At 48.6% G+C, this 14,137-nt stretch overlaps 1 protein-coding gene across 2 annotated transcripts; it reads right to left on the bottom strand.

Annotated features, from left to right (window-relative positions):
* SLBP (stem-loop histone mRNA binding protein) lies at positions 1-13,871 on the bottom strand. 2 transcript variants are annotated; one of them, XM_080797663.1, is made up of 8 exons: positions 13,740-13,871; positions 13,525-13,641; positions 10,577-10,681; positions 7,608-7,667; positions 7,176-7,313; positions 6,377-6,526; positions 4,920-5,001; positions 1-967 (listed from the first exon to the last, which is right to left on the bottom strand). In XM_080797663.1, the coding sequence occupies exons 1-8, from the start codon at positions 13,796-13,798 to the stop codon at positions 851-853; spliced, it is 828 nt and encodes a 275-aa protein (XP_080653789.1). In that variant the 5' UTR covers positions 13,799-13,871; the 3' UTR covers positions 1-850. The 2 variants fall into 2 exon arrangements, with proteins under 2 accessions (XP_080653789.1, XP_080653790.1); XM_080797664.1 differs by lacking the exon at positions 10,577-10,681 and having other exon boundaries at positions 5-967.
* Between the last annotated feature and the right edge of the window lie 266 nt (positions 13,872-14,137).

Raw genomic sequence — 14,137 nt, forward strand, 5'->3', positions numbered from 1 at the left:
AAATCAGCTAGAGAAGGTTCTTTTCTTTTTATTTTTGCAGTATCATTCCATACAAAAGCAATAGAAACATAACAGTCTTAACAAGAAGTTTACAATTGAATATTTGAACAGAAAATCTGTACATGTCATTTACAGCAATTTTACATGGTAAATTAACGGACGGTAAAAAAATGTTCTTTCTAAACCCCTCTGCTGCCTTAACTCTTGGAGTATTACAGGTAGAAGGCCTACCTACCACTATTTACAAGTACCAAATTAAGACTGTATAACTTACATAAAATCCCTTAACACTTAATTTACTATCTTTGACTATCCAGTGCTCTGTATGAGGAAAAAAAAACCCACACCCTGACATACTGACAAAAGGCCCCATATTAAGTTTCCATAAAGATATTAAAGTTAACCAATTATGAGAATACTCAGATACCAGTAAAGAAAGCTGATGCACAACTGGCCCCATGAATGTGTGGCTAACCCCAAACCAGCCATCTGACAAGTAACAACTTAATGTCTAACATACTCGGGGAAAACCAGTCAAAATCAGCTTGTCAGGTTAACTTAGAGGATGGTAGGGATTAAGCAACTAAGTTTCCAAGACTGCTTCAAGTTCAGTTTTCCTTGGATTTAGTTCCATTTACAATTTAAAACATGCAAAATATACTCACTATACATAAAATTAACGTTTCTTAAGAAAATAAGGCAAGAGTAACAATTCACCATGAGATAATGCAGTAATGAACTAGGAACAGAAACCCTCCAGTTACCAATGCAGGACACATGCTTGGCCAGCCCCCAACCTGCCTGCCAGGTGGAGGCACTCTCGCTCCCAGTAGCCTCCAGGTAGCATCGGTTAGCTCATGGCTGAGAAATCTTTCAAGGGCTCAGTTAAACAAGCTTCCAGATCAAACTCGTCCTCCACTCGGCAGTCCACGTGCCTGACTTTAGTGGGTGTGCCAGAGTACACGTCCTAGAAGACAGAGGCACAGTCAGGGCGAGCTCCCAAGGCATGTGGAGCCTGGTGCTGCAGGCACTAAGCACAGGCTGCGACCACTGCCTCCCACGCTCACAGCTCTACGGGACCCAGACAGAGCATGGCCAGTGAAGGTCTGTGTGTTCTGGAATGCTACTGAGAGAGAATTCAAATCCATCTCCTAGTTACTTCCACGCAGTGGATAGGTCAAATCCCTACCCACCAACCAACCCATTAGAAACTCACAGACCCTTTACAGCGACTGAGCCCCAGCCCTTTGACCCTCAGGGGGCTGTATCGGGGACTGGGGGCACCACCACCCGCTCCCCGTGACTTGTGAAGCAGAGTCCCCCCAAACCAAGGAGCACGTGCTTGCCAGCCGAGGAGGACCTGGCTGAGCTACTCTAGCACTGGGCAGAGGACAGAGCCCCCGCTGAGCCCATCCTGCACCCCGCAACTTGTGGGAATCGCGTGACAGAGCGTATGTCACGCTCACTCACAATCCCCAATAACTACACTACCAAAGGGATCATAGGTGCTAGATCCAAAGCACTGTGTAAAGTGAGCAGCTCAGACAGATGTGCACACCTATGCGCACCTTCTGTGAGCACAAAATACTGATGAAAGACGGGACAAAACTAAACAATAGCTCTCAGGCCAGGAGAGAGCAGTGTTTGATTAAGCGTATTTCTGACCTGCCTTACTAAAGAGGTTTTGCTTTTTCATTAAAAAAGCTTAATTACGGGGCACCTGGGGGGCTCAGTTGGTTAAGCCACTGCCTTCAGCTCAGGTCATGATCCCAGAGTCCCAGGATCGAATCCTGCATCGGGATCCCTGCTCTGCGGGGAGTCTGTTTCTCCCTCTGACCTTCTCCCCTCTCATGTTCTCGCTCTCTCAAATAAATAAAATCTTTAAAAAAAAAAAAAAAAAAAAGCTTAATTACAAGGTCATACAATCAAAGGTTAAGAGAGTTTATGATTTAGAGCATTTAAACCCAGGGAAACCCAATGTTTATACCAACTAAAACCAAAATTTTAAATGAATGTTAAAAATAAAGTTATAAAAATATATATATATTAAAAAAAAATAATAAAATAAAGTTATTTTTAGGGACGCCTGGGTGGCGTCTGCCTTCCACTCAGGTCATGATCCTGGGGTCCTGGGATCAAATCCCACATGTGGCTCCCCACAGAGTGGGGAGTGCTTCTCCCTCTCCCTCTGTAGCCCCCCTGCTTGTGCTCTCTTGTTCTCTCTCTCAAGTACATAAATAAAATCTGTAAAAAACTTAAAATCTTTTAAAAAAAGTTATTTTTACAAGGAAGAAATCCGGCTGATACCACTTGAATCATATTATAAACTTAACATCCCCAATAATGGGACAACGGGCCATACACTCCCACCATGGTCTTGCCTTAAGTGTTCACTCTGAATCTGGTTCTGCAAGAAACAATAGAACTCCCAAATGAGGAACTCTGCGCTACAAAACTAGCCTGAAGTCTTCCCAAAAAGTTAATGTAATGGGAGGAAAAGGGGAGGAAGACTATTCTAAGTTAAGATGTAAGAAACGGCAATTTAAACAAGTTATCCTTGATCTAACTGTGGATCAAAAAAGAAAAAAAGACTTGTAAAAAGAACATTCTTAGGGCAACCAGGAGGCCTGAACATGGACAGCTGATTAGACAGGAGTGCTCTGTCAACATGACATTTCTGGAACACAGTGACATCATGGCTATGTCCATGTCTACTGGGGTGGTTGAGGGACCCAGTTACCTGGGTGTGCGTAGTACTAAATAAAGGGCTTAGTCCTGAGCTTCTCCTCCCTTCAGCATATCCGGCCATCTCTGAACCACCTCCTCTTGGACCCCCCAGGACTCCTACTTCTAATCTTCATGGTCCGGCTCCTCCTTGCCCCCTGGGCCTGAGCAGCTCCCTCTAACTCCTGATTCTGCAGGTGGGATGTTCAGACTCTGTTTCTTTCTTTTTTTTTTTTAAGATTTTATTTATTTATTTGACAGAAAGAGAGAAAGAGAGAGAGAGAGAGCGATCACAAGAAGAGGCAGGCAGAGAGAGGTGGGGAAACAGGCTCCCTGCTAAGCAGAGAGCCTGATGTAGGGCTCGATCCCAGGACCCTGAGACTATGACCTGACCCGAAGGCAGAGGCTTAACCCACTGAGCCACCCAGGCATCCCCAGAATGTTTCTTGAGCGGGGACAAGAGTTACCCTTGATCCAAACTAAGGATGAACCCCAGTTGAGATTTTCACAGGTCCCTTTTAGTCCTACATACACATAAATATCCACAAAACTGGAATCTTTCCATCACTGAATATCCTGCTATTATTTATCTCTAAAATTTTTCCACGTCATTAGTCTTCAAAAAGACTAAAGGCACCCTGGGGGCGCCTGGGTGGCTCAGCGGGTTGGGCCTCTGCCTTCGGCCCGGGTCGTGATCTTGGGGTGCTGGGATCGAGCCCCGCATCGGGCTCTCTGCTCCGAGGGAAGCCTGCCTCCCCCTCTCTCTCTGCCTGCCTCTCTGCCTACTTGTGATCTCTCTCTCTCTGTGTCAAATAAATAAATAAAATATTAAAAAAAAATAATAACCCGTTAAACTCTATGCCTCATGATCTAACTTTGCTATTCCTCTCCTGTGGGACAGTCACACAGAGGGCAAGGTATGCAGATGGGCCACAAAACTAGAAGGACACATGCCAGGCTTGCCATGGGTGGGACACAGATGGGAGGCAAAAAAAAAAAAAAGAGAAAGAAAAAGGCAACTATGCACCTTTATTTTACCAGCTTCTCAAGTGTCCAAATACAGTACAGCATGATCCCACAGAAAGCCTAACTACCTCACAACAAATATTTGCTTTTTTCTAGTTTCAATCTATTTTTTTCACTCAATATGCTAAGTATTTCCATATGCAAATATCAGGGTGGTCTCCTTATAAAGGTAATAAAGGGCTTTTATTACAAACTGCTCGTGTATATTTGCTTGTACACATGCAGAAAAGTCTGAAGGAACGTGCACCCAACCAGCAACTACAGGGTTAGATGAGCTAATTTTGTATATTGTTCTTTTTTTTTTTTTAAAGATTTTATTTCTTTATTTGACAGACAGACATCGTAAGTAGGCAGAGAAGCAGGCAGAGAGAGAAGAAGCCGGCTCCCCACTGAGCAGAGATCCCAATGCGGGCTCAATCCCAGAACCCTGGGATCATGACCTGAGCCGAAGGCAGAGGCTTTTTAACCCACTGGGCCACCTAGGTGCCTCTTGTATATTGTTCTTAATCTTTTTTTTATTTTATTTTAAGATTTTTATTTATTTATTTGACAGAGATCACAAGAAGGCAGAGAGACAGGCAGAGAGAGGAGGAAGCAGGCTCCCTGCTGAGCAGAGAGCCTGATGCGGGGCTCAATCCCAGGATCCTGGGATCATGACCCGAGCCAAAGGCAGAGGCTTTAACCCACTGTGCCACCCAGGCGCCCCTGTTCTTAATCTTTATAGTTTTTTTTCCCCCTCAAAGACATGTAATTTTTAAAAATCGGCAAATGTGGGGGAAACCCTTAAGGCCCAAAGCATACCTTTATTTAGAAGTAACTAACAAATAATCTTGCATTAGCAAATCACCACCACAAACTGCATACAGCCTAAAATTCATGTCAGGGACAAGACCTACACAGACACTGGAATCCAGGAAAAAAGGCCTTTCACTTTTAAAATGAAAATGGCAGGACTGAGTAGGTGGATTGAACCAAAAACTTCAATTAAGGGTACTACCTAGGAATGCCATCAAGTCGACATCTCAGTGATGTGAGAAGAGATAAAGGAGCCCCTTCAAAAGCAGGAGAACTGAACTCCAGCTTCAATGCCAGTTCATCAAGGGGAAGACGCAGTCAACAACTAACCCAAAACACCATGGTGAGAGACAAAACCAAGAAAAGGCACTTACGAAGTTATCCTGAGAGCTCGTCTGGGACTCGCAGCTGCTTTCCACAGACTCTGTCTCCATCTCCCCAAGGTCCACAGGATGTCTGCCAAGTGAAAGGAAACAGGTGCATCAGCCACCACTTAAAGCAGAGAGGTCCTCCCAGACTGTTCACAAAATACAAGCACGATCAGCACGCTGCCCCATGCGCACACCGACTACCAAGTATCTCCCTTGCTCCGGAAGCAATGGGGAGTTTCCAGTGAACCCTCACCTCCCTGCCCTGCACAGGTAGGGTTAGCACAGTGGCCACAAGGGGAAACGTCCACCTGGCTCAGAGAATACCACCACCTGCCTATTCTCAACTGTGGTGCGGCTGTTTACACACCCACAAGCATCCTTCTACACAGAAGCACCAATACAGGCCCAATGCGGGGGGAGGTGAATACTGCAATTGCTAATTTTCCTATTTTCTACTCCTAGAGAACAGACAACAGTGTCATAATGGGAAAAAAAATCAGTATGATGTTATGACATCTGTGAGACCAAATCTATAAAGCCATGTTATAACTCATTTCAAAAATGACAGTTCCTAATAAATTTCCCCAGCACAAAGCAGGAACTCAAGTATTTGCTGAATGAATAAACTTGTCTCTGAGGAAGGCAGAGGCCCAGGTCAGGAGGGAGCTGAATAATAGGTGCCCAAGGAGGGGTCACATGCAAGACAGTCCTTTCCACCTTCCTATTCAACAGGTGTCCTCACCCTGGGGCAAAAACCCAGCATGAGACCTTTCCAACTAGGCTTGAGTTGAAAAACCAACAGGAAGGGGCACCTGGGCGCTCAGTCAGTGAAGGGGCTACCTTCAGTTTGAGGCCTGATGCTCAGCAGGGAGTCTGTTTCTCCCTCTCCTTCTGCCCCTCCTCCCTGCTCATGTTCTCTCCCCCCAGCATAAAAATCTTAAAAAAAAAGGGGGGGGGAGTAAGAAGCTTCCTTAATTAAGACCTTTTATTTTCATAGTTTAATAGGTTACTCAAATACCTTTCAGAATGTTTATTTTAAAATTTAAGAACAAACTGGGTGCCTGGGCGGCTCATCAGGTTAAGCCTCTGCCTTCGGCTCAGGTCATGATCTCAGGGTCCTGGGATCAAGCCCCGCATCAGGCTCTCTGCTCAGCGGTGAGCCTACTTCCCCCTCCCCCTCTGCCTGCCTCTCTGCCTACTTGTGATCTCTCTCTCTCTGTCAAATAAATAAATAAAATCTTTAAAAAATTTTTTTAAAAATAATTAAAATTTAAGAACAAATAAACAACAGCCCTCATATCACTAGGTTTACTGATCTCCATTTTCTCTAGCTATGCAAAGGTGCTCTCAGAACTCCCAGGGACCCTCTGTACCATGATAACCTGCACATAAACGATCACGTGATTTCAATCACTACACCAACTGCAGAAACAGAGGATAAGAATGCAACGAAGACATACATTTCTTGTAAATCACATCCTTCTTCAGCTGGAGGATCCCAAAAATGCAAAGCCACTTTCCAGAGCTTGATCTGCTGGTCCCACGATCGTCGACTATACTTCTTGAATTTGTTGGGGGTCTTGGGATGGATGCCAGGCTGTCGGAGGTGTCTACAGGAAAGAGGGAGGTTGTTCTAGAACATACCATTTGCCACTGTACGTCAGCTCGAAGATTAACAAAACTCTTGAGATTAGAGGTATCAAAAATTGTAGATCAACTGAGACCATAAAATGAGCAAAAGTTATGTACGAAAAAGCACTACCCCTTTGACTCTCCTCTCCCTTTGCCATCTGTGCTCCAGAAAAGCATATATGACCCCTAGTCCTACCATGAAATGGATACCCTCTCTGAGCTTTCTTTGCAACCCTGTGTGTGAGGAGCAGGGTAGGAAGAGCATGCTGCTGGGACAAGAGGGGACAAAGTTCATGTTTTTCTCCAACACCATCTTTACAACTATAACCTGAACTTTACTCTTCTCCTATCACGCATGTTAACAGCTTTATGTGTCTAAAACCCAGCAGTCCTGGGACTTGAAATGTTACCTAACACTCTGAACTATAACATGTTAGTTTCTTATCTTCCTGTCCCTGGGTTTTCAGTCCCCTTCCTTCCTCATCTGTCACATAAGCACCTCAAAGTGGTTCAGTGGTCCTCAGCTGCCATGAAGTACACCAAGTCAGATTTACCACGGAAGCAGACCAGAGACTAGACTGCAGTGCCCCACAGCCCCATCGGGACACGCCAGTGACACAAGACTACCTGGGGACTTCTTTAATATAGCGGTCATAGGCGATGGTGTTCTTCCCATAGTTGATCTGCTTCTGCCTTCTCATCAGGACGCTCTCGTCTGTCTCTAAGTCAGCTGGCACCGTGGACCCCGCCTCCTTGGAGTCAGAACTAAAGATGAGATGGACAGAACGAGCCTCAAAATTAAGACCACTACATAAGACAATGATAAAACACAACAATGAAAGAACATCTGTCCTCTGGATTCTAAACCACGTTAATCCCAGAACAGTCCAGAACTGTCTCCATGGGAATGTAGTACATAACAGGCACAAATTTCAAAGCAGGGAGGAAAGGACTAAGCAGCGCAAGCTGCTGGGAAACCAGCATCCCATGTGCAGTTCTTCCCACCATCAAGTGTCAGGCCTATTGAATTAAGAGAAGAAACATTTACATGGCATTTACCTTCCCGATGAGGATTTTCTCTCTCTTCCAAAGTCATTTATGAGTAGTTTTCTTTTATATCTGAGAACAAAATAAACATTGCTCTTTTAGAAGGTATACAAGTTAACACAGTGCTTTTCAGGGAGCCCCCAGAGGTCAGGTCCTCTCCCTGAACAGTGTGGACTGGTAAGTGAATCAGGGTAACGGCACGGTGGTTCCATTTCATTTTAATCTCCCTCGGTTACCTTCTCTCATAAGGTCAGTTATACACCAAGCTCGTACAAAGCGCTTAGAGCAGCCAGGCTCTGGGAGCAAACGACTTTCCTTAATAACCCTGGGCACCGCCATATGTAATGGAGAGATTCTCTAAGCCAAAAAAAGCCTCTAACAGCTTCAGGTTATGTAGTGAGATCCACTTTTTGAAAAAAAAAATAAATAAACCTAAATTGAGATAAACTCTTTTCTATTTCAAATACCACAAGTGCTTACATGTATGCCTACTGGGTTCTGCTTGCCTTCTTCCATCTGCAAAAGAGACTGAACATACCCCAGTCTTGTTCCTCATGGATTTCAGGAGGCATTTGATTTCTATCACTGCAACTACCGGAACCCTGCGTTGCTAAGGTATGTCAGCCAAAGGGTGTAGCTCAATCTAACATTGAAGCCAAGAACCACCTCAAACTGGAAGTTCATATGTCTGAAATATGTCATATCTTACTGTCTCCCAATTCAAAAGTGCCAGGCCCCCCAGTTTGCTGAGGCACCAAGTACAGTTTGGAAACCAGGAAGTAACAAACAAGTTTACTTCCTGTGTACCTAGAAAAGCTCTGATTCTATACCAGCCTGTGAGAACTGAGAAAGCAGGTCCTCGGTATCACTATATGTAGGGCTTCATTCTCTCAGGGACTCCAGATGAAACAGACTGGCTTCCAAGTATGGCTAAAACCCATTTTCCATTTTCCAGACAGGTGATGTGTAGTGCATATTATCCTTCTTGAAGTACAGTGAACTAAATTCTGGTAAAAAAGGCAGACTACCATCAGCAGTAGGTCAAACCACCAGGGTCTTACTAGAGCAGCAGCTTTCCATCAGGAAGGGTGTGATCGGCAAGGTGGCCCAAAATAGAGCAGGCCTATTTTGCAAAGTAGAACAATTTTTGGAGACAGGCCTATGAGACAACTGCAGAACAAAGCAGGGTCCACCAAAGGAGAGTCAAGAGAGACAGGGGTCTCCATCAACAAGATCCGTAAATAGTCCATGGCAAGGGTCAGGACAGATAGGCTATGTGCAGAAAGCTGTTACGAGCCTTGGGAACGGAACACAGAAACTACAAGAGACCAAATCAAACATCCTAGATCTACAGTTGGGAAAAACGAAATCTATATAAATAAAACAACTAATTCCAAATGCTGGAGGAGCCCATTTCTAACCAGGCATACTGCCCACCCACACACATACATTTTGATACCTAAAAGAAATTCAAGCAGCCCTCTGAGGGGCCCTAACTAACGCACGTGTGGCCTGGGCCTTTCCTGACGTAGCTGTAAGCACCATCAAGCACTGCAGAGGTGGCACAGGCAGGCTGGCCCTACTTCCCTGCTCAGATGATGCATCTTCTCTGAAGATTTAAGAGCCAAGAGACTCAGTTCAATATACTCCAACTGATTACGAGCTACAGCATTTCAATTCAAAGCTCAATCAGCTGGGTTGGATGGCATATTTCAAATGGAAGGAAAGATCCAAAAATACCAGACTGTAATCGAGAGAGAAGCAGTGCATAAGGATGCATCGTGTGAACCATAATGAGTCGAGGCAAAGGCTTGGAGTTTGTGAGAACTTGGATATACATAACAATTTTGGGTACAACTGCAAGGGGCTCCTAGGCCCCAAGCCAGGGACCCCTCCCTGTGCTCTCCCACTTCCGAGCTGTTACCTGAACCAGGTATCAGACAAGAGTGCACTCCCTAACTAAAGACAGAGCCAGGGGCACCTGGTGGCTCAGTGGATTAAAGACTCTGCCTTCTGCTCAGGTCATGATTCCAGGGTACTGGGATCAAGCCCCGAATCAGGCTCTCTGCTCGGTGGGGAGCCTGCTTCCTCCTCTCTCTCTGCCTACCTCTCCACCTACTTGTAATCTGTCTGTCAAATAAATAAATATAATCTTTAAAAAAAATAAATAAATAGGGGCGCCTGGGTGGTTCAGTGGGCTAAAGCCCTTGCCTTCGGCTCAGGTCATGATCCCAGGGTCCTGGGATCGACCCCCACATCGGGCTCTCTGCTCGGCAGGGAGCCTGCTTCTCCTCTCTCTCTGCCTGCCTCTCTGCCTGCTTCTGTGAAACAAATAAATAAAATCTTTTAAAAAATAATAAATTAAAAGTTAATAGAGAGGGACGCCTGGGTGGCTCAGTTGGTTAAGCAGCTGCCTTCGGCTCGGGTCATGATCCCGGCGTCCTGGGATTGAGTCCCACGTCAGGCTCCTTGCTCGGCAGGGAGCCTGCTTCTCCCTCTGCCTGCCACTCTGTCTGCTTGTGCTCACTCTCGCTCCTCTCTCTCTCTCTCTCTCTCTGACAAATAAATAAATAAATAAATCTTTAAAAAAAAAAAAGGTAAATAGAGAGCCACACAGTTGGCTGGGGTGGCAGAACTCAATGTGGTAGGTTAGAGGCATCGTGGTAGGTTGGCGACATCATGGTAGCACCACCTCCCACCTACCGCCATGGCGGAAGGACAGCCACTAAGACAACAGTCCTTCAGTGAGCAAATGCATCTGCACCGCTCATGTAAGGCATGGCTGGACCCCACCCGAGCTTCCCATTCAGCAGGCCAGGTGAAGTCTGAGAATGGGCTCTTCCAACAAGTGGTCAGGCACTGCTAATGCTGCTGGAATGGGAACCACCCTCTGAAGAATCATCCTTCTAACACACACCTCGAAACTAACATATAATTGGCAACACCACGGATCACACTTCACAAGGGTCTGGGATGTATACCTTGCAATTTCTTTGTTAACTCTGGTCCTCATTTCATCCTCTTCAACTGCACTTGCCCAGTCTGAACATCTAGAACGGGGCTTCGGGCCTTCAGGAGTGGTAAAACTGCAATACAACAAAAACGCGCGTTTGAACCAGGACACCTTCATTCAGTGTCCTTTCAAACAGCACACTAGGAGATGCTCCCATGCTGTCTGCAGAGTGTCGAGGGAATGGGCTCCAGGATACTCTCCACTCCATTGCTTATTAGCTCACTGAGTTTGGGCAATTCACTTCAAGCCTCTCGGGGGTTTATCTGTAGAACCTGCGGGCACCCACCATCTACCGGTGTTGGCTGGATCATAAGGAAACAGTCCACTGGGGGGAAGGCCACGTGAACAAGCCACCTTCAGCACAGACAAGAACACAACTTGTTCTTTCATTTACAAAATGAGAAACTATTTTATTTTTCAGTATTTTAAAAAGAAACTAGGTAACACTTCATAGTACAAAAAGTGACCACCGTGCTCGCTTCGGCAGCACATATACAAAAAGTGACCACCACATAAAAGGTACTTAATAAATGGTGCTTATTATTTACTTTTAAATGCACTTAATTAACTATTCAGAACGTATCACCTAATTAAAATAATGGGATAGGAATATACGTAGGAGTTCCTGCCACATTAGGACTTAGCGTACTGGAAACAGCACGCCTTAGAGTTGGTTAAGTGTAAACAAGGAGCTCAGTTCAACCCAGAGATCAAGGAAACCTTTCATCAAGGGGCATCTGGGTGGCTCATTGGGTTAAGCCTCTGCCTTGGGTTCAGGTCTTGATCTCAGAGAGCATCGGGCTTTCTGCTCAGTGGGGAACCCCCTTCCCCAGCTCTTTCTGCCTAACTCTCTGCCTACTTGTGATCTCTTTCTCTCTGTCAAATAAATAAGTAAAATCTTAAAAGAAAAAAAAAAAAGACCAACTTATGGAGTGACTCGGTGACTCATTAAGCCTCTGCCTTCAGCTCAGGTCAGGATCTCAGGGTCCTGGGACTGAGCCCCACATAGGGCTCTCTGCTCAGCAGGGAGCCTGCTTCACCCCAGCCCCGGCCTGCCTGCAATCTGTTAAATAGATAAAATCTTAAAAAGAAAAAAAAAGGAGGGGGTGCCTGGGTGGCTCCGTCCATTAAGTGCCTGCCTTTGACTCAGGTCATGATCCTGGGATTGAGCCCCACATCGGGCTCCCTGCGCAGTGGGGAGTCTTGCTTGTCCCTCAGCCTCTGCACGCATGCTCTCTCAAATAAAAAATTGTTTAAAAAAAAAAAAAGCAATTTGAAAAAGGCTTAATACCAAGAATTCTGGCACTCAGAACTGTTGGTATGTCTATTATTTGTAGATTAGATGCAAACCGACATTTTTATTTTTCCTCAATTTTCTATTGGCCGCCACTGACACACCAAAGATAGACACAACTCCAGGTGCCACTCTAAGAGACCAGATGCACCCTAGCTGCAAACCACATGCCACCGCAGCAACAGATGAATGATAACTGTGCGCAATTACCACTTCTTCTCTTACAGCTATCTCACCCAGAAAAACTAAGATTTCTAAAACTAAGTTTCCAGAACCTAAAAATGGTTGGCAGGATCTGAAGTCAATCTAAAGAACCAAAAGTTAAAGTGACTCAGTAACTGCATCCCAGACACAGAAAGGAACCACGTGGAAGGTTGTCGACAGCTGGACCTCAGTGTCCCTACTCATGGACCAAGAGGCTCAGGTCTGGGCCATGACAGACTGCTGAACTCTTAAAAGGTGCTTACAAATGACCTTCCACTACATCGCATAGTTTGGTAAAATAGAAAATACCTTTGGTAGAACTAAGGCCACCTTTCTAGATCAAGCGAGCGTATTCAACCTATCCTATTCTAGGACAAAAGTACTTTTAGGGGAAAGTGCTGCAATAGAAAACAAAGCCTACCTTGTACCATGAACTAAGGGCCCTACTACAGGCACCCGCGGTCGCCCCCCAGGCATCACCGCAGCAGACAGGGGACAAGCAGCCCCCACAGAGCCAAGAGAAGCCAAGGGCACTCCCGCCGCCGTGTTAAAGGAGTAAGGCCCCGGTGGCTGACTCCCGAGCCAGAGGCCCACCCACGGGGATACAGAAGACTTTGGTGGCAGCGTATAAGGACCTAACGTTTTCTTCTCCGCTAAACCGGAGACCGCCGAGCACTCAGATCTTGATCCCCACGGGGTTCCGTCGCTTCTCTTCACGTCCGGCTGCAGCAGCGTCCAGGCGCCGGCCACATCAGCGTCTCTGCCCAAGCAGCTCTCCCAGCAGCGCGTCTTTAAAAGGCTCCACTCCGCACAGGCCACACTCGTGCAGTACCCGGCGCTCTGAGCGTCCACACTGCCGGCTCCAGTCGCCGCCTCCCTCCCCGGCCGGATCCGCTCTACCCCCACCCTCTCCTTCGCAGCAAACGGCTCCGTGGGCAGCAAGGGTGTTCGGAGCCACCCCTGCGCCTTGAGTCTCCCCAGACTCCCGTCCGAACCCGGGGCCCGCCAACGAGTGCAGAACCGCGGGAAGTCCAGTCCCCGCACGTTCCCCCCACAGCGCCCGCGTCCCGGTCAGCCGCTCCCCACACAAGGCCCGCCTACAGGGCCTGCCCCGCCCGCGCCCCAGGAGCTCCCGGCCTCCCCGCTGCCCCCCGGCTTCCAGCGGCCTCTCCGGGGCCCGGAACCACCCGCGGCGGGAGTGCGGCGGGAAGGCTCTGCACGAAGCGCACCTGCCCCGCAGATCCCCGCCCAGGCTGCGCCGCCGCCGGAGCAGGACACACGCGACCCAACCCGCCGGCGACACGGCCCCCTCCGGCCGGCTGAGCTGGAGCGCGGGCACCGCCAGCGCGCGGGACGCCCCCCCCCCAGCCGGGCGGGAGCCCCGGGCGCCACACGCCCGCGCCGCACTCTGGGCCCACCTGTCCGGGCGGCCCTCGCCCGCCGGCTTCGCAGGGCCCTCAGCGTCGTCGGGCCTCCTGCGCCTCCCGTCGGCTCTGCGCTTCCGCCCGAGGCTCCATCTCGCGGGGGGCGGCGGACTGCGGGCGACACACTGCGTCAGGGGGAGGCCCCGGGCGCCCGTCGCGGACCCCCGCCCGGCCCGCCCGGAATGCCCGGGACGCGCGGACCGCCTCACCTGCTGCCGCCGTCGCGGCGGCTCCCATAGGCGGAGGGGCTGCGCGGCCGGCAGGCCATGGCAAGCGCGGCGGCGGCTGGGTCCGGGGCTGGAGGCGGAGACCGCGGCCTCACCCGCGCCGGCGCTGACAGATTCTGCGCGCGCCCCGCCCCCAACCGCCTTTATGTGGCGCCGGCCCCGCCCCCGGAGCTCCCGCGCGCGCCGCGGCGGGCGAGACCATCGGGCCCAGGCCGGCGGGGGAGCCCCGGAGGCTGCACGCGCTTCGCAGGCGTCCCGGGCCCGGGCAGGGGAACGCGGGACCGCAGCCCCGACGCCGCCTTCCGGAAGGCGGCGGGCCGACGCCGCGCGGCCAGACGGGGACAGGCCCGAGGACACGCTGCCCCCCGTCCTAGCATGGG

Source organism: Martes martes, assembly GCF_963455335.1.
Source record: "Martes martes genome assembly, chromosome: 2".
Classification (NCBI taxonomy): Eukaryota; Metazoa; Chordata; class Mammalia; order Carnivora; family Mustelidae; genus Martes; species Martes martes.

Excerpts from the sequence above, each read along its gene's own strand:
- SLBP (XM_080797663.1), bottom strand. The coding sequence starts at position 13,798 with ATGGCCTGCCGGCCGCGCAGCCCCTCCGCCTATGGGAGCCGCCGCGAC. Across the intron at positions 10,682-13,524 it reads GGCGAGGGCCGCCCGGACAG|TTTTACCACTCCTGAAGGCC; the intron begins GTGGGCCCAGAG and ends GTTGTATTGCAG. Across the intron at positions 968-4,919 it reads CGAGCTCTCAGGATAACTTC|GACGTGTACTCTGGCACACC; the intron begins GTAAGTGCCTTT and ends TCTGTCTTCTAG.